The following is a 14,896-nucleotide window of genomic DNA, read 5'->3' as shown; positions in this document are numbered from 1 at the left end:
TGTAACGCCTGGCAAGATATGTGGCCAGAATCGTCGTTTCGTTGAGGATCACCGGTGATAATTTTTGTATTAGGGTCGGCTAGCACCAGCGCAATGGCAACCTCCTCATCTGCGGTGACTGTTTCTGCATTGCGAATGCTGCAGGTTGTGTACCAGCTGCGGTGAGGGGCGAGACCTACCGCCACCATTGCTGGCTTCGAGGGATGGTAAGAGGCGTCCGTATACGTAACGTCCGGATGTCGGCTGAAGCGTTTCTCGAATTGACGTGCACGGTCTTCTCGTCTCTCGGTGTAGAGTTCGGGGCGCATTTGCTTGGAAATGGGAGGTATGCGGATATCTAGACAATAATCCGGGGTAAATTCAACATAACGTGGGGCCGATCTCGGCGGGGAGATCCCGAGTAGCTTCAGTACCGCTCGGCCAGCGCCTGTGAGTGAGAGCCGTTCGTATTGGTCGATGAGGGTTGCTTCTATCAGTTCGCTCACGGTATTAGAGATTCCGAGAGCCATGAGCTTGTGGGTAGCTATGGACATGGGAAGACACAGGGCCGTCTTGTACGCTTTTCTAAGTGACGCCTATAGCCGTTAGCTTTCAGCACGAGTAAGACGTAGGTAGGGTGCAGAGTAGGTGATGTGGGAGCAGATGAAAGCTTGAACGACGCGCAGGAGGTTGGACTCTCGCATACAATGATGCTTGTTCGAGACTCGCTTAAGGAGGCGTCCTATCTATACCATCAACTGGTCGATGCTTTGGAGCGTGGTGTTGTTGCTGCCATTGGCCTGTAGATGTAAGTCCAAGATCCCCTGATGTTATCTGTGCGAGGAGTCGGGTTCCCTTGCACCTAGAGGTCAATGTCAGGAAGTATGTTTGAAGGGCGTCGCCCCGGGGATGGGATATATACGGCGCGAACTCAGTCAGCTATAGAGTATACTGTCGAAGATATATACATTAGCCGGATTTGTTTAAATTTAGACTGCGATCTGCGTCAACAATTAAGCCTTTAAATTAAAACACTCGAGGAATGAAAACGAGAACATCGACCAGTGTATACGTTTAAGGTAAATGTTAATGCTGATGAAAACATACATAAAATAACAGTGTTAAGAATGTAGCACGTCCTGTATTAACACGAGCTCCCGAGGTGCGTGTACTACTGGACATGGTGGAATTGCAGCGATAAGCATCATACGCTACCTACGAAATGAAATCGTGCAAAAATCTAGGCTCGCGTTAGACCAGTGAACAAGCAAACATTTTTTTATGGTTTCTCCTGCGCTGTTGCGGTATTTTTGTCGGTAATCTGTGTTTGATATATGTTAAATTCTTGAAAATTAAACAAAATTATAAAGACTCACATGATACCGACCGGTTGAGTCGGTGATAACTTATAAGCAAGGCTTATTGTTGGTACGAAGGCCTTCCCATGCACTTGGTTGCACTCTGCAGTGATTTTGGTGCGGTCGAACGGATACTCTGCAGTGTCGAGGTATTAGAGCAAATAGAATTATTCTCCTGGGACTAAAAAGGAGAGGTTGCACGATATATTTATTTCCAGCCAATGACCGAGGTTTAACGAGAATAAAGCGTCCTCATTTCCTGTAATGGATTGCTTTCTTCTTTAAAGGAGTACTGAGACAAATTCTCGGAGCGTCAGAAGGAATACGATTGCTTTCCTAGTTATACAGAGATGCTCCCGAAACAATTCCTACCTCTCACGATGCCGGTTAGATATTTTAATTTGATTTTAAATACAAGTCACGCAAATATTTCGGTTTTCAAAACTTATCTACAGTGACATCTCTGTGGAGCAAACGTGTACATGGGTAAACAACATGACGTCATCCAACAACTGTGACGTGGAGTCGGCAAAGCAAACAGGATTAACGATATAGGATTGCTTACCGTGTCTGCACCTCTGGGCATTGCTGAAAGCGAGCGGCCGTGCCCCGAGAAAATTCCACTATTCTGCTCGCTTTAATCGACGGCTTCTTCGTTTGTGCATGTTGTAATTACTTCACCTGGCGGGGGATTCTGCTGTCGGCATCTTCTCCAGGCGCGAAGCTTGGGTATACTCTGCGCGCGCTCGCGCACACTGATCGTACTCAGAAAGGGAGAAGCAGAATTTACGCCTAATTTTACGCCGGACTGGTACAACTTGAACCAAGTGTACATATTGAGACTGCCTGCTATACTCGGGCCTAAACAGCATGCCTACCCAAGTGCAGAGATTACGGAATTGGTGCCTCTCGATGGCGCGCCGGGAACGACCTGCGCTGCTCCCCTCCTACCCTAGACGTCGCTAGCTCTAGCTGATTTCCTATCGAAGCTATTTCCTATTTCCTACGACGCTTGGAAGCGGGCTAATGCTGTAATAAACGTCGGACGTTCGCGCCGCTTTACTGGGAAGGCTATCACATAAAATATGTTCTTGCTTTGCAAGACGCCTTCAGCAGCGGAGCTAGCAGACGTCAGGTGCGTCGTAACGGGCAGCAGCAAAGTGATTAGAAAAAAGCTCGCTTGTATTGCTGTAATTACGTCTACCATGACCTCAGTAATGGCCAAACAATCGTCGCAATTTAATCGTAATTGATGGTTCTTTTTTCAAATAGTTGTTATCTAAGCGAATAAACAGTGATCCGTGATAGGTTAGCGATAGGGGCGGCTAAGTGGCCACTGTGACAGGGGGACCGATCGTGTAGTCCACTGCCATGGCCGGTCTCGAGGGAGATCGCGCGCCTCAGAGCCTGTCTCGAGAGAACACGCTCTCTCTCTCTCGAGACCGGCCGTGTCATGGCTTTACGCGATTGCCCTGACTGCGCCCGACGGCGCCACATATTTGTACGGCGGCGCGCAGACCTTCCGCGTAGGAACTAATCAGAGCATGAGCAGGCATGCGCACGGCGGAAATCGGGAATGGTTGCGGCTTGCGGTGGCTGTTTGCGCCATTCTGTAATTTTATACTAAAACATTCTTGTTTTCGAATTGGCTGACAGCGCTGGTCAACCAGGCTGAGAGAACAGCGTCTTTGCGGTATCGGTTCCTTTTTTTCAGCATGTCCTGCCAGCGGACACTTCCTGCTCGTCAACCCACCAAGCTTTCGTGGCTGCTGCTGATTCCTGCTTCTTGGCTTAAATCTCAGGCCAGCGGTTGGAATCAAAGTGCCCGGCAATGTCAGTAATGTCCGCGCTATCAGGCGAAACGACATCACAGTACTAATTATGCTATGCTGGAGCGCTGCTCGACGACGAGTACTTTCTTGAATGTGCGACCGCAAGCAGACGAAAAACGGGACACGAATGCGTCATCAAAATCTGTGTTTACACGATCACTAGCCTTGCCAGTAAAGGGCGCTCGTATGGCGTTCGCGTATATTTTCCGTCATCGAGCGCTGGTGCTCAGAGAAATCAAAACCTAAACTGGCCCTAATTATCGCACTGAAAAGTAATTAATTGAGCTTTGCTCTATTTTGGACCACTTTGGATCGTATAAAGCGAAAATAACGGAACTGAAAATTTCCGTGTCTATACTTCTTTAAAGAAACGCGAGCGACCACTTCATAAAGCTAATGTGGGCCAAACCTGCATTCTAAGCTGCTTGACCTGGACGGTTTTCTTGCAGATGAAGAGAATTTATTGACCAGAAAAGCAGCTCAAAGTGGAATCAGACTTGTGACGTTAATGTCGAGAAGCCCATCTACTTTCCTTCTTTAAGTAAGCTACGAAGTAGCGTAGCCGATGAAGTTCGTTTAAAGGTCAGCGGTGTGTGCTCATGCACATAACGTGCGAAATCATCCACTGCTACATCGTATTTTCATCTTTCCACGCGTGAGTTCCATCTCGAATCTACGGCCCACAGGTATTTAATAAACTCTGGGCTGTTGTGACGAATCTAACTTTCTTCGTGTACAGATTTAAATGGAATTTGTAATGTTACGAATCATGTATCAGTATTAATGCATTATTAACAATATTAATAAATAATAATGCATCTTTTGGCTTGGTGTGATAGGTGATGAAGTTGGCAGAAGACAGGTAAATAATTTGTGAACACTTTCAGGTAGCAGCAGCGGCCACATATACGCTGTATTGCTTGGCAAACAACACTATTGCCCAAGAAGAAGCACGACAGGAGGTTGACTGCTTGTTCGATGAAGGCTTGAGCAAGAACTATATTTCCCCTTTCGTATCTGCATGCCTGAAAGAAACCCTCCGGTAAGCTATTCGACCATTGCAGCTGCAGTTTCACGCAGCCATTTTGAACCTTTTTCTACTAGAGCTTACCAGCCATAATCCTCTCGGGCTAATACAATAGAATAAAAGGTAGACAATGAAGAACATGGAATAAGCCCTTGCTGCGAATACCTGGATACCATATTTTAGCGAATCTTGAGACATTTCGCGTTAAGGGAGAGTGTGTTGTCTTCTATATCCACTTTTGCTGAGAATAACCTTTGGGTTAAAATCTGTCTCTTTCGACGTCCGAAAATTTAATTGAGCCTATTTTATTGCCGGTAACATATTGAACACTTTGTGCTGGTTTTACAGTTTTTAGAGAATCTATACTAACATTTACACGGTAGGAAAATACAGATAATCAGGAAGCTGAAGGACTGACTGCAGCACCATGCATAAAAAAAATGAAAGATGATATTGTATATGCTGACGACTATAGTAGGTTGATGGAAGGTTTCGAATTTCGTTTCGCTTCAGTAAATGGTTCCACTTGAGAAATCTGAAGGCATTATTATGAGGTATATGCTTCGGTTAAAGAGTGTTTTCTTGAACTAGTTGTAGTGTGGTAGAAAACGCCGTAGCCTACAGTCCGCCTTGAAGTAAGTGAGTTTATTATAAGCAAGTGGTGTTCCACATTCATTGCCTGTCCGCCTAAGCATGCATGCTTGTAGGTGGACAGAGGAGTCCGACACACCTGTCTCTTATATACGCGAAAATGTAGCGGGTATGTGTTAGACTTTACAAAACATTTTAAGGCAATCCAAGCAGTGGAAAACACTAAAACAGAAAATCCTTTGACACTGACAGCATGCAAAAGAATATACAATCTCTGTGTATATTATACTCAAGAAGAAGCATAAAAAAATCCCGAATAAAAAAAAAGCAAAAAAAAAACAAGAACGTAACACAACCCTTACTGCATTCAAGATACCATACCACAAATGTCAGCACACTCCTTTCGGAAATCTTCAACATCTTGGTTCATATGTTCTAAGCTGGCTTTTAGCTCACAGATTTCTTTGCGCATCTCACGTTTGAAGTCAGCCAGTTCAGTTCCCATGGCACAGGCCAGAGCGTTTGTAAGGCTCAGTACACAAAACACGAGTGGATGCAGTTGGCAGCACGTGGTTCAGCGCTGGGCTTGGTCACACTGGTCAGCGCAGTTGCCTCTGTTTATCACCTTGCAGCAGCTCGATTATCATGTGCTCGATTACGAAGGATAGCGGGAGTGCCTGGGAGCAAGTTGAAAAATAAGCTTCCGCTCCGTTCGTCGCCTTCGCTGCCGTCATCAAAAAGCTGCCAGTATGATCCACGGAATCCCATCAGATTTATATTTTCAAATAATAAATTATGGTCTATGATATGGAATGCTTTTCTGAGATCAATTAAAAGCGCCAGGATGACTTTGTTACTGTCTATGGCTTTGTTCACATTCTCCACAAAATCTTCAAGTAGTGTGGTGGTGCTTTTCCCACACCCCAAGCCATGCTGAGACTCAGACAACAGGTGGTGCTTGCTAAAAAATAGTCATCTGCTTACATATTACTTTCTCTAGGACGCATCCTAGACACGATGGAATGGCTATAAGTTTATTATTTAGACACTGTTGCCTGTCACCGCCTTTATAAAGAGGCCTGATTACCGATACCTTCATGTGACACGGGAGTGTACCAGTACGCATGATTTCTGATAGTATGTACAATATCATAGCTTTAAGTTTATCATAATTGATCTTTAGGTATTTAACCCGAATTCCATCATATGCTTGTGGCCTTGTTAGAAATAGCTTAGTTAGAGCCTCCCTTACTTCTATGTTGGTTAGCTCAGTCACATATGCTGAATGAACATTTGAAGGAAGACCTATGCGCGCCTTCTGTTTATGGATATCACACGCTGTAGAAGAGATTCTGCTATATTGGCAAAATCATAATTGAATTCTTTGCTCAACTCTTGTAGTTTTCTACAGGGAAAGTGATTAGCGATTATTTCATTTATACCTCGATTTTTCTACTTTCCACTAAGAGTTAACAATATTCCAAATTTTCGTTGCATCTCATTTACAGTTGATAAGTTGTTTTTTAATGTAACTATTTTTCGCTATCCGCGTCATAGCTGTGAGCTTATTCCTGGTTTGTCTGGATTCGTCTTTTAAGTCTGCATTAGAGGGATCCTGTTTACACCTTTGCCATTAACGTTCCTTTAAGTAATTTGTTTTTAATATATTGTTGTTTGTCTAAGGTTTCTCTGCCTGCCTTATCTTCATAGAGACAGTTTTTTCTGATGCTCTGTAGATGACCTGAAACTGCTTAATTAGTTGAGCGTATGCTTGATTATGATTAAGATTAAGCAGCGAATCCCAGTTATATAATTACTAGTTTGGCGATAACTTTCCTGATATACAAAATAGAGCTCTTTAACATATACTTTTCAACACTACACTCATCACTACCAAGACCTGTGGTGGGTACATAGTAGTGATCTGCTAAGTTTTGTTTTATAATGCCAGAGTATGCTTCCATATCGACCATACGTGTATAAATACTGTCACGACAGGGTGCCGTGAAGTTACACGTAGCTGATGACCCGAGAATAAGGTCGGCTTGTAGTACCGATCCAGCACCAGCGCGCCGCTCGTGCCAACAACCGCTTCGTCGTCGTCGGCACCAAGCAGGGCTGTCGCGCGGCGCTAGGAACGTGGCATTATCCCCCCCCCCCCCCCCCCGCGAAAGGGAAACATCGTCTTGATGTCAAGGTGGTAAGATAAAAAAAAAATTAGGGGTGAGGTGAACTGTACAATAAGTCAAGGTCTCACTTGCAGCGTCAATGTTAAAAAACGCGATGTTGACACGGCGCTCAGTCACGTGAAAAATACGGCTTTAGGTGCACCACGAGCACAATTTCAGATCGCTGACGCCGAACACTGACGGTCACACTTCCATCTGGAACAGCTTCGTAGTTAACACTGTTTAAGCGGCGCAGGACTTTATAGGGTCCGAAACACCGGTGTAGCAGTTTTTCACATAAGCCTTTGTGGCGCACGGGGTTCCGCACCCACACTTGGTCCCCTTGTTCGAAGTGGACTTTCCTGTGCCGAGGGTTACAGTATCGAGCGTCGGTGGCATGCTGCACTGATGTTCAGGCGGGCCAGCTGGCGGGCTTGCTCGGCCTGTTCCGCGAAATGGGTGGCATCGGGTTCGACCGCTTCATCCCCTAACGGGAGCATCGCGTCCAACATCATGCGGGCCTCCCTGCCATATACGGGATGGAATGGTGTAAACTAAGCGATTTCCTGCAGCGCCGTATTGTAGGCGAGGGTGAAATACGGCAGGATTTCGTCCCACATTTTATGTTCAACGTCGATATACATTGAGATCATGTCCGCCAAAGTTTTGTTTAGTCGTTCCGTTAATCCATTTGTCTCAGGGTGATACGCTGTTGTTGTGCGATGCTCGGTATGGCCGAGAGTTAAGGTTTCCAGCAGTAGCCGAGCTTTAAACGCATTTCCTCGGTGAGTAATGATGGTCGAAGGTGCACCGTGTCTGAGCACAATGTCGTTCATAAAGAATCGAGCACTTCGCCGGCAGTACCTCGGGCAAGGGCCTTCGTTTCAGCGTAGCGTGTCAAGTAGTCTGTGGCGACTACGATCCACTTGCTCGAAAGGCGTGAGGGGTGGTTCAATAGATTGTAATATACCGGATGGCTTGAGCGTGGATTTTTTTTCGCCGCTGGCATTGTCGACAAGTCTGTACGTAACGTCTAACGCTCGGTGAAAGATGTGGAAAGTAATAGTACTCGCTTTAGGGTGCGTGTAAAGCCAAGATGCCCTGAAGTTAGTTCGTCGTGGCAGGCCAGGAGGATTTCGTGCCTTAGATCAGCCGGTATGACAAGCTGGTATGTTTTTGCACTCGAAGTAGAATTCTTTTTATAGAGAACACAATTGCGGAGTCAGTACGAAGAGAGCCCCCGAGCAAGATACCGGGGTATTGTAGAGTGCCCACATTCAAGATGGTCAATACTCAGTCGCAGCTCAGCCGTCGGCACGCTGTTTGGAGGCGAGATCGGACGTAGTGACTGCTCCGAGGAAGCTATCGTCGTCGGTGGCATCGTACGAAGGAGGGCCGACGGGCGCGCAGGACAGGCTATCAGCATCGGTGTGCTTCCGGCCAGACTTATAAATAGCTTTGAACGAACTCCTGCAGGCACAATGCTCAACGTGCTAAGCGGCCACAAGGATCCTTTAAGTTTTGCAGCCAACACAACGAGTGACGGTCAGTGATGACACGAAACGGTCGGCCATAAAGGTACGGGCGGAACTTGGCAGCGGCCCATACTACCACCAAACATTCTTTTTCAGTGGTGGAATAGTTGCACTCAGCACGGGGAAGTGCATGAAATAAATGAAAGTGCATTGATGCATGAACGCACTAGTTTAGCTTCCAGAAATTATTCCCTAGTAAAACCTGACATTGTCATCTCAAGACCGTAACCTATGAGAGCTGTTAAGTAGTCAGATACACCATATTTGCCTGTTGAAGAGGTATCAATGTTAAAGTAACCAACTAGTATGACATTATTATGTTTGTTTAAACTCACCAATTGCATCTAGAGCACAATAATAAAGGCTTTCATATTCTTCCCAGGTGGTCTTCCCAGCTCATATCACGAACGACAAATTAGGCCTTCCAACTTTAAGGGTGATTACTTCGGCTTCACTAAAAAACATTGAAATTTTTCATGAAGCCAAGAATTCTTAACAGAGATCGCAACCCCTCCTCCCTTGCTGTCATCTCTACAGAGCGAACATTTTTTGAGACCTTCGATTCGATATAACTGCACCGTGTCACTGTCAACGTTCACCTCAGTGAAACAACATCTAAAAATGATATGGATTTATGCATACGCTTCAATAAAAGGCCCAAGTATTTTTGAAGGCTTCTGATGCTCACATGTATCAAGTGATGCAATTTTCTTCTGCTCCTTAATATTGCCGAGTCTTTGTGTTGTGTATTGATCTAGTGTGTCAAATTCCTGCTTCATGTTATAAGTGATAGGGTCTCCTCTGATTCAACATTAATTTCACAAGCATGCTTTCTCATAAATATTTTCCCATTTTTCGCCCACACATATTTGTACGACTTTTTGTTCGCTTCCTTCTCTGCTAGTCACAGCAGGTTATTTGAGTAGGCTGTGATGTTCTCGTTGTTGAAAATATTGTCATCTCTTACGAATGTTTTCTTGCTAACGCATTCATGTCTTGTCTGTGTGCTCAAGGATCTAACCAGTATAGGAGGTGTGTGGCCCGCTCAAGGTTTTGTTCTGTGTATGGTTTCCACATGTTCAGTCGTTGCATCAGCCTGTCCGAGCCTTCCCGCTAGCAACAGCAACTCCTCTTTCAGGTTTTCATTCCTGTTTCTGCAATGCCGTTGATCTCAATGTTTCTCCTATGTGATTATTCTTCTTCTTGGGCCCCCGCGGGGGTGCCATTTGACCTTATTATGTTAATGGTCCTCTACTGTACTTGGCGCTCGAGAATGGCAGGATACCATTGCGATCCTGACGCACGGCCAGCACGTATCTATTTCCGGGAAAGCATGAATAAATATGTTGAAATTCAGCAACTTGCTCCTGAAGCTCCCGAGTGGCTCGGAAGATTGGAGCCATTAGTGACCCTAAGAGAATTTTAGCATGACGACGCCACAACCCACCTGGGCTGATTGTTGTATTAATTAATGCCCATTGTACCCTGTAAGTGGTTTTGTGTATTGTGCCAAAGTCAGGCAATAAAGAAAAAAACACCGGAAAAAAAGCCGGGGTTGCGCAGTGGTTACAGCACTCGACTATTGTTCCCAAGAACGCGGAATCGAATCCCGGCCTCGGCGGCTGCTTTTCGATGGAGGCGAAAAGCAACGGTGCCCGTAGGCTGTGCGATGTCAGTGCACGTTTAAGAACCCCAAGTGGTGGAAATTTCCGGAGTCCTCCACTACGGCGTCTCTCATAACCTGAGTCGCTTTTGGACGTTAAACCCCACAACCCAAACTAAACCAAACCAACCTTCTAGGTTTAGAATTGACGACTTCGGGCGACCTACCTCAGACTTTTCAGGCTGTTTCCAGCATTACAAAATTTCGCTTAATAATTTTATTTTTGTACTTTTGAAACATTTTCAGCACGCTGTTATACTGCTCAGATATATGCTCCAAGGAAGTTTGCATTGTCTTCATTGCCGTTCCCTGTTCCTCTAGTTTTAACAGCACGTCATCGTGTTTCACCGCTTGAGCTTCAATAGTCTTTTCTAATTTTTCTAGACGGTTGAGTACATCCGAAACCTTTTCTGTCGGTGTCGTTATGCAAGTCATCACGTCTCTGATTGATGGCTTAGGCTCTTGATCCACCTCCCCAGCATCAGAGTGACTGCCTAACTGCCTAGGTTTTGTATTGTTGCCCTAGTAATGCCCGATATGCAAGTTGTGCACGTCCAGCATTCTAGCTCGTTCTTAGACATCTTTTTCAAAGCTGCCTTTGTTACACTCGAGCACTGACCAATGTGATACGAGTTCCGACAGATCACACAGGTAATGCTATCTGACTTAAGAGTCCTCATGCATGCAAGACACACATCTTTATCTTTCATTTCAACTAAGCAGAGTGCAATCCGTCGTATCACACAGAACAAAAAGGGACCAAAAATTAACCTGTTTCCCTTACCTAGAATGGTGAGACAGAAATCATCAGCGCTGCTCGGCGCACCGCGGGCAGCAATCCCGCTTCACTCGCAGTTCTTTAAATAGCCGTCCGTGCAACTCGGTTTGTCGCTGGTTCGCTGTCTCTAAATGACGTCATTGTTGAAGCAAATGTCACTGCACACGCCCGTTCCGATGAGCAGCTCACTGTTAATCCTTTAATATAATCGTTACTTCGCTGTCTTCTTAAAGCTGTCTGTTCCACCGCCGCATGCAGTGTCGAAACCCCTGATGCCGCTTGCAGGCTCAGGCAGCTGCAGGCACGTTTCTACCTCCTAGAATGGCAAGAAGAGATCACCAGCGCTACTCAATGTGAGCACAGCCATACTCTCAAGACGATGATGATAAATAGAAAGTACAAAGTTTTATTACTGAAGATATACTATTTCAAGAAAGCTCATGCACGGAACAGATGTTATAGCAATGCTAATAATCAAAGCGTAGCTAGCAACTCTGAGAAAGCTTGATGTTTATTTTTTTGCCAGAAACAAACACAAATCATATCCATGCTTACTAGCACGCAGAAGCACAAGCTTCTACACTCGTTCCATTTTCTACAGGTATAATGAATATGATCTTTCCTGTGCGCAAAACAATGTTGCAACCTAGTGTGGATACGATACTCAAACTGGGCGGAAATATTCTAGAGGTGCACTTGAACCGCTACAGTGCGATGAGGCGAAAGCCATTATAGCGCGGTGGATCGCAGCCCTTCACTACGGCACCTCTATGTCCTCTTCTTTCACTCCGACCTTCCTCCCTTCCTTTACGGCGTGGTACATGTGTCCGCGGAGAATTCTGACAGATACTGCGCCTTTCAATCCTGTAAATGAATTTCAAACGCTGCTGATTCCTGCTGTACTAACGCCTCTGGTGCGGGCGGAGTCTGACTTTGGACTCCTTACCTTACGTACTAACGCCTCCTAGACACCTGGGTCTGCTTCTGTTTTCTGCGTCGTGTGGCGTTCGAGGAAGCGCCAAATGAAACGGCGCCTAGGTCGGAGGCCCGGCGAGGTAAGCTTCGTATGTGCATGAAAAGATGAATAAGAACGTTTATTCACAGCTTTCTGTCCACAGACCGGGACCGCAAACCGCGCCCGCAAAATCATGTCTGTGCAGCAGTTGCGGATACCTGAAAAGTGGTAGAGGTTAATGAGTGGTGTCAATCGATAGAGACTACTGTAGTGATGCTGCAGAAAAAATAATTAGGCCAATAAGTTATTCAGGTAAATAATTAAAATAACTGGTTCACAGGAAAGGAATGGCGCTGTATTTGCCACACTTGTTCTGTGGACACCTGAATCGCGTACTAAAGCAAGGAAGGAAGGTGGGAGCGTAACTGGAAAGAGAAAAAGGGTGCCGTAGTGGAAAGGATGTGACATCACGCAATAGGAAGTAGAGCCGAAAAAAGGCATAGGAAGGGATTGGCGCGCACTTGAAAAGTACCAATGACTACAAGGGCTAAATAAGTGAATTTCTGTGAGATAGAGGATGTGACGTTACCCAACCGGAAGTAGAGCCAAAAAAGGGCATAGGTAAGGATTGGCGCGCAATTTGAAAGTGCGAAAGACTAAAATGTTTAAAGAAGAAGTGAATTAAGCTGCTAAAAGCAACCAGAAGCAACCAACAGCAGCATATGTGCTTTCGCATTACTCCAATGTAGATTCTGCAGTGCTCCTTAATTTTCCCCACCGTAAATGGGGGCGCCTCACCTCTCCACCCCCGGCACACAGGCCTAGGGGACGGGGGCTAGAGCCTCTGCGACTGAAGGCTAATAATTAAATGATAATAATAATAATAATAATAACAATTGGTTCACAGGAAGGGAAAGGCGCAGTATCTGCCACACTTCTTTCTGTGGGCGCCTGAGTCGTGCCTTACGGGAAGGGATGAAGGTGGAAGTGAAAGTGGAAATAGGAGCCGTAGTGGAGAGCTACGGAGTAATTTTGGCTAGCTGGGGATCTTTAATGCGCTGAGACGTGCGTCTTTCTCTCCCTCTTTTTTTTTCTTTTCTATTTTCTCTCCTGTCCGCACGAGGCAGCGGACGTGGCTCAGCTACAGAACCAGTAGCAGGTCCGTGCATTTTATTTTCCTGCCCCACCGGGGTTGTGCAGTGCTGAGACGCCCGACTACTGTGCCGGAGTTCCCGGGTTCTAACCCGATCATGGCGGCTGCGTTTCGATGGAGGCGAAACGAAGTGGCGTCCGTGTGCTGTGCGATGTCAGCGCGCGTTAAAGATCCCCAGGTGGTCGAAATTACTCCGTAGCCCTCCACTACGACTCCTCTTTCTCTCTTTCCACTTTCATTCTCACCTTCCTCCCTTCTCTTACGCCGCGGTTCAGGTGTCCACAGAGCAAGTGTGACAGATACTGCGCCTTTCCCTTCCTGTGAACCAATTTAATTAATTTAATTCTTACAGCCACAACAGCAACATCGCACCGCACACGTGGCCAGGTCTCCCCTGATGGGGCTTGGGCAGGTAGGTCACCGCCGCTTGCGGCGGCGGCTAGCCTGCCACCGAATGCTTATCTGTTGTAGGCCGTCATTGCACCCGCCCCCGCTTCGGTGGTGGACGACGGCTGTTGTTGCGGCGCGCGTCTTTCTCTCCGTCTCTTCCTTTTCTTTCTTCTCTGTTTTTTCTTCCGTCTGCACAAGGCAGCGGAGGTGACTCAGCTACAGAGCCATGGCAGGGCCGTGCATCTTATTTTCCTTCTTCCTACAGCCACAACAAGAACAACAACACCTCTTCGTTTCGCCTCCATCGAAACGCAGCCGCCGAGGTCGGGATCCAACTCGGGCACTACGGTGCAGTAGTCGGGGGTCTTACCACTACCCCAGCCAGGCGGGGCATCGACTAAAGGTTAACAAAGAGATTTTGTCTCTTTGCGGCCTCGGCCCCCAGGCGGAGGAGTTTTAGAATAGAACCACCTAAGGATTGGGGCCCCCAAGAAAATACCGTGCAGTGGCGTAACGTTCGAGCCGACCAGCGAGTTTTAGAATAGGGGTTTTCCCGACGCAGCGGAGCGGGGCTTGCGTTCGTCGATTGCAGCGCCCTGACGGTAAACCGTGAAAGCATTTAAATATATAAAAGCCAAAACAACGCTACCTTATTAACAGAAACTGCTGTCATTGTACAAAAATATCCTAAAAGTACCATTTATATAATCTGTTTTCTTCAGACAATACGAAATCGACCAATCCTTATCAATCCAGGCTGAGCCGGGAAACCTCTTTTGAACCTTCCGTACTTCCGCGCTTTCCGACGCCTGGTCCCCACGGCAACCACACGATGCGAACTTGCTAAGCCTAGGAGCTCGGTAAATCCGGAAGCAATCAGAAAATATGGGGCGTTTTATCGCTTAAATTTGGTGGTGCGGGCATCATGAGACATAGCACAAGCTTCGTTGGCCTTTCGTTTGCCGTGAACGCGTGACACCATGCAGCGGTAACGACGAATGTGAGCCGAGGCGAGCGGCCGCTGCTTGGCCGGACGCCGCCATGTTCCCCGAAGGGTCCACGCTACTTCGCCGAGATAGGGTCGCCGTCGTCCGCTGACCCAAAAACACAAGGCCCGCTTGGGCTCTGCGCATGCGCACTCGCGCCCCGCTATTACCCTATCCCCCTAACCGATAGGGTCCGCCTATTCTAAAACTCCCTATTATCTTCCTCATCTCCAGGGGAGCCGACGCTTTCCCATATAATGTGGTCTAGGATACCCGTCTCCCCACATGCTTTAAAAAGACTATTTTCATGTTCCCGTGGCAGGACGTGAAAAGTTCATACTGGGTTGACAAAATTTCCAGCTTGCAGTCGCCACCATGCCGTCGCTTCTCTATTAATATATTCTCCGGTGGTGGCTGTAGTTGTCTCTTTATTCTACAATTCTCAACTATTTCAGAATATATCTGTGCGTATTCATCCAGG

At 46.5% G+C, this 14,896-nt stretch overlaps 1 protein-coding gene across 1 annotated transcript in view; it reads left to right on the top strand.

The window, feature by feature from the left end:
• LOC146193512 (putative cytochrome P450 49a1) overlaps positions 1–14,896 on the top strand; it is a 107,933-nt gene that overhangs the window by 30,734 nt on the left and 62,303 nt on the right. Inside the window, exon 6 of the mRNA XM_084600570.1 lies at positions 4,057–4,211. Coding sequence (XP_084456696.1) covers positions 4,057–4,211 — 155 coding nt within the window. The remainder of the gene's footprint in view (positions 1–4,056; positions 4,212–14,896) is intronic.

The sequence above is a fragment of the Amblyomma maculatum genome, chromosome 4 (assembly GCF_055883805.1).
Source record: "Amblyomma maculatum isolate TAMU_Amacu chromosome 4, ASM5588380v1, whole genome shotgun sequence".
Classification (NCBI taxonomy): Eukaryota; Metazoa; Arthropoda; class Arachnida; order Ixodida; family Ixodidae; genus Amblyomma; species Amblyomma maculatum.
This window is presented reverse-complemented; position numbering and strand designations above follow the sequence as displayed.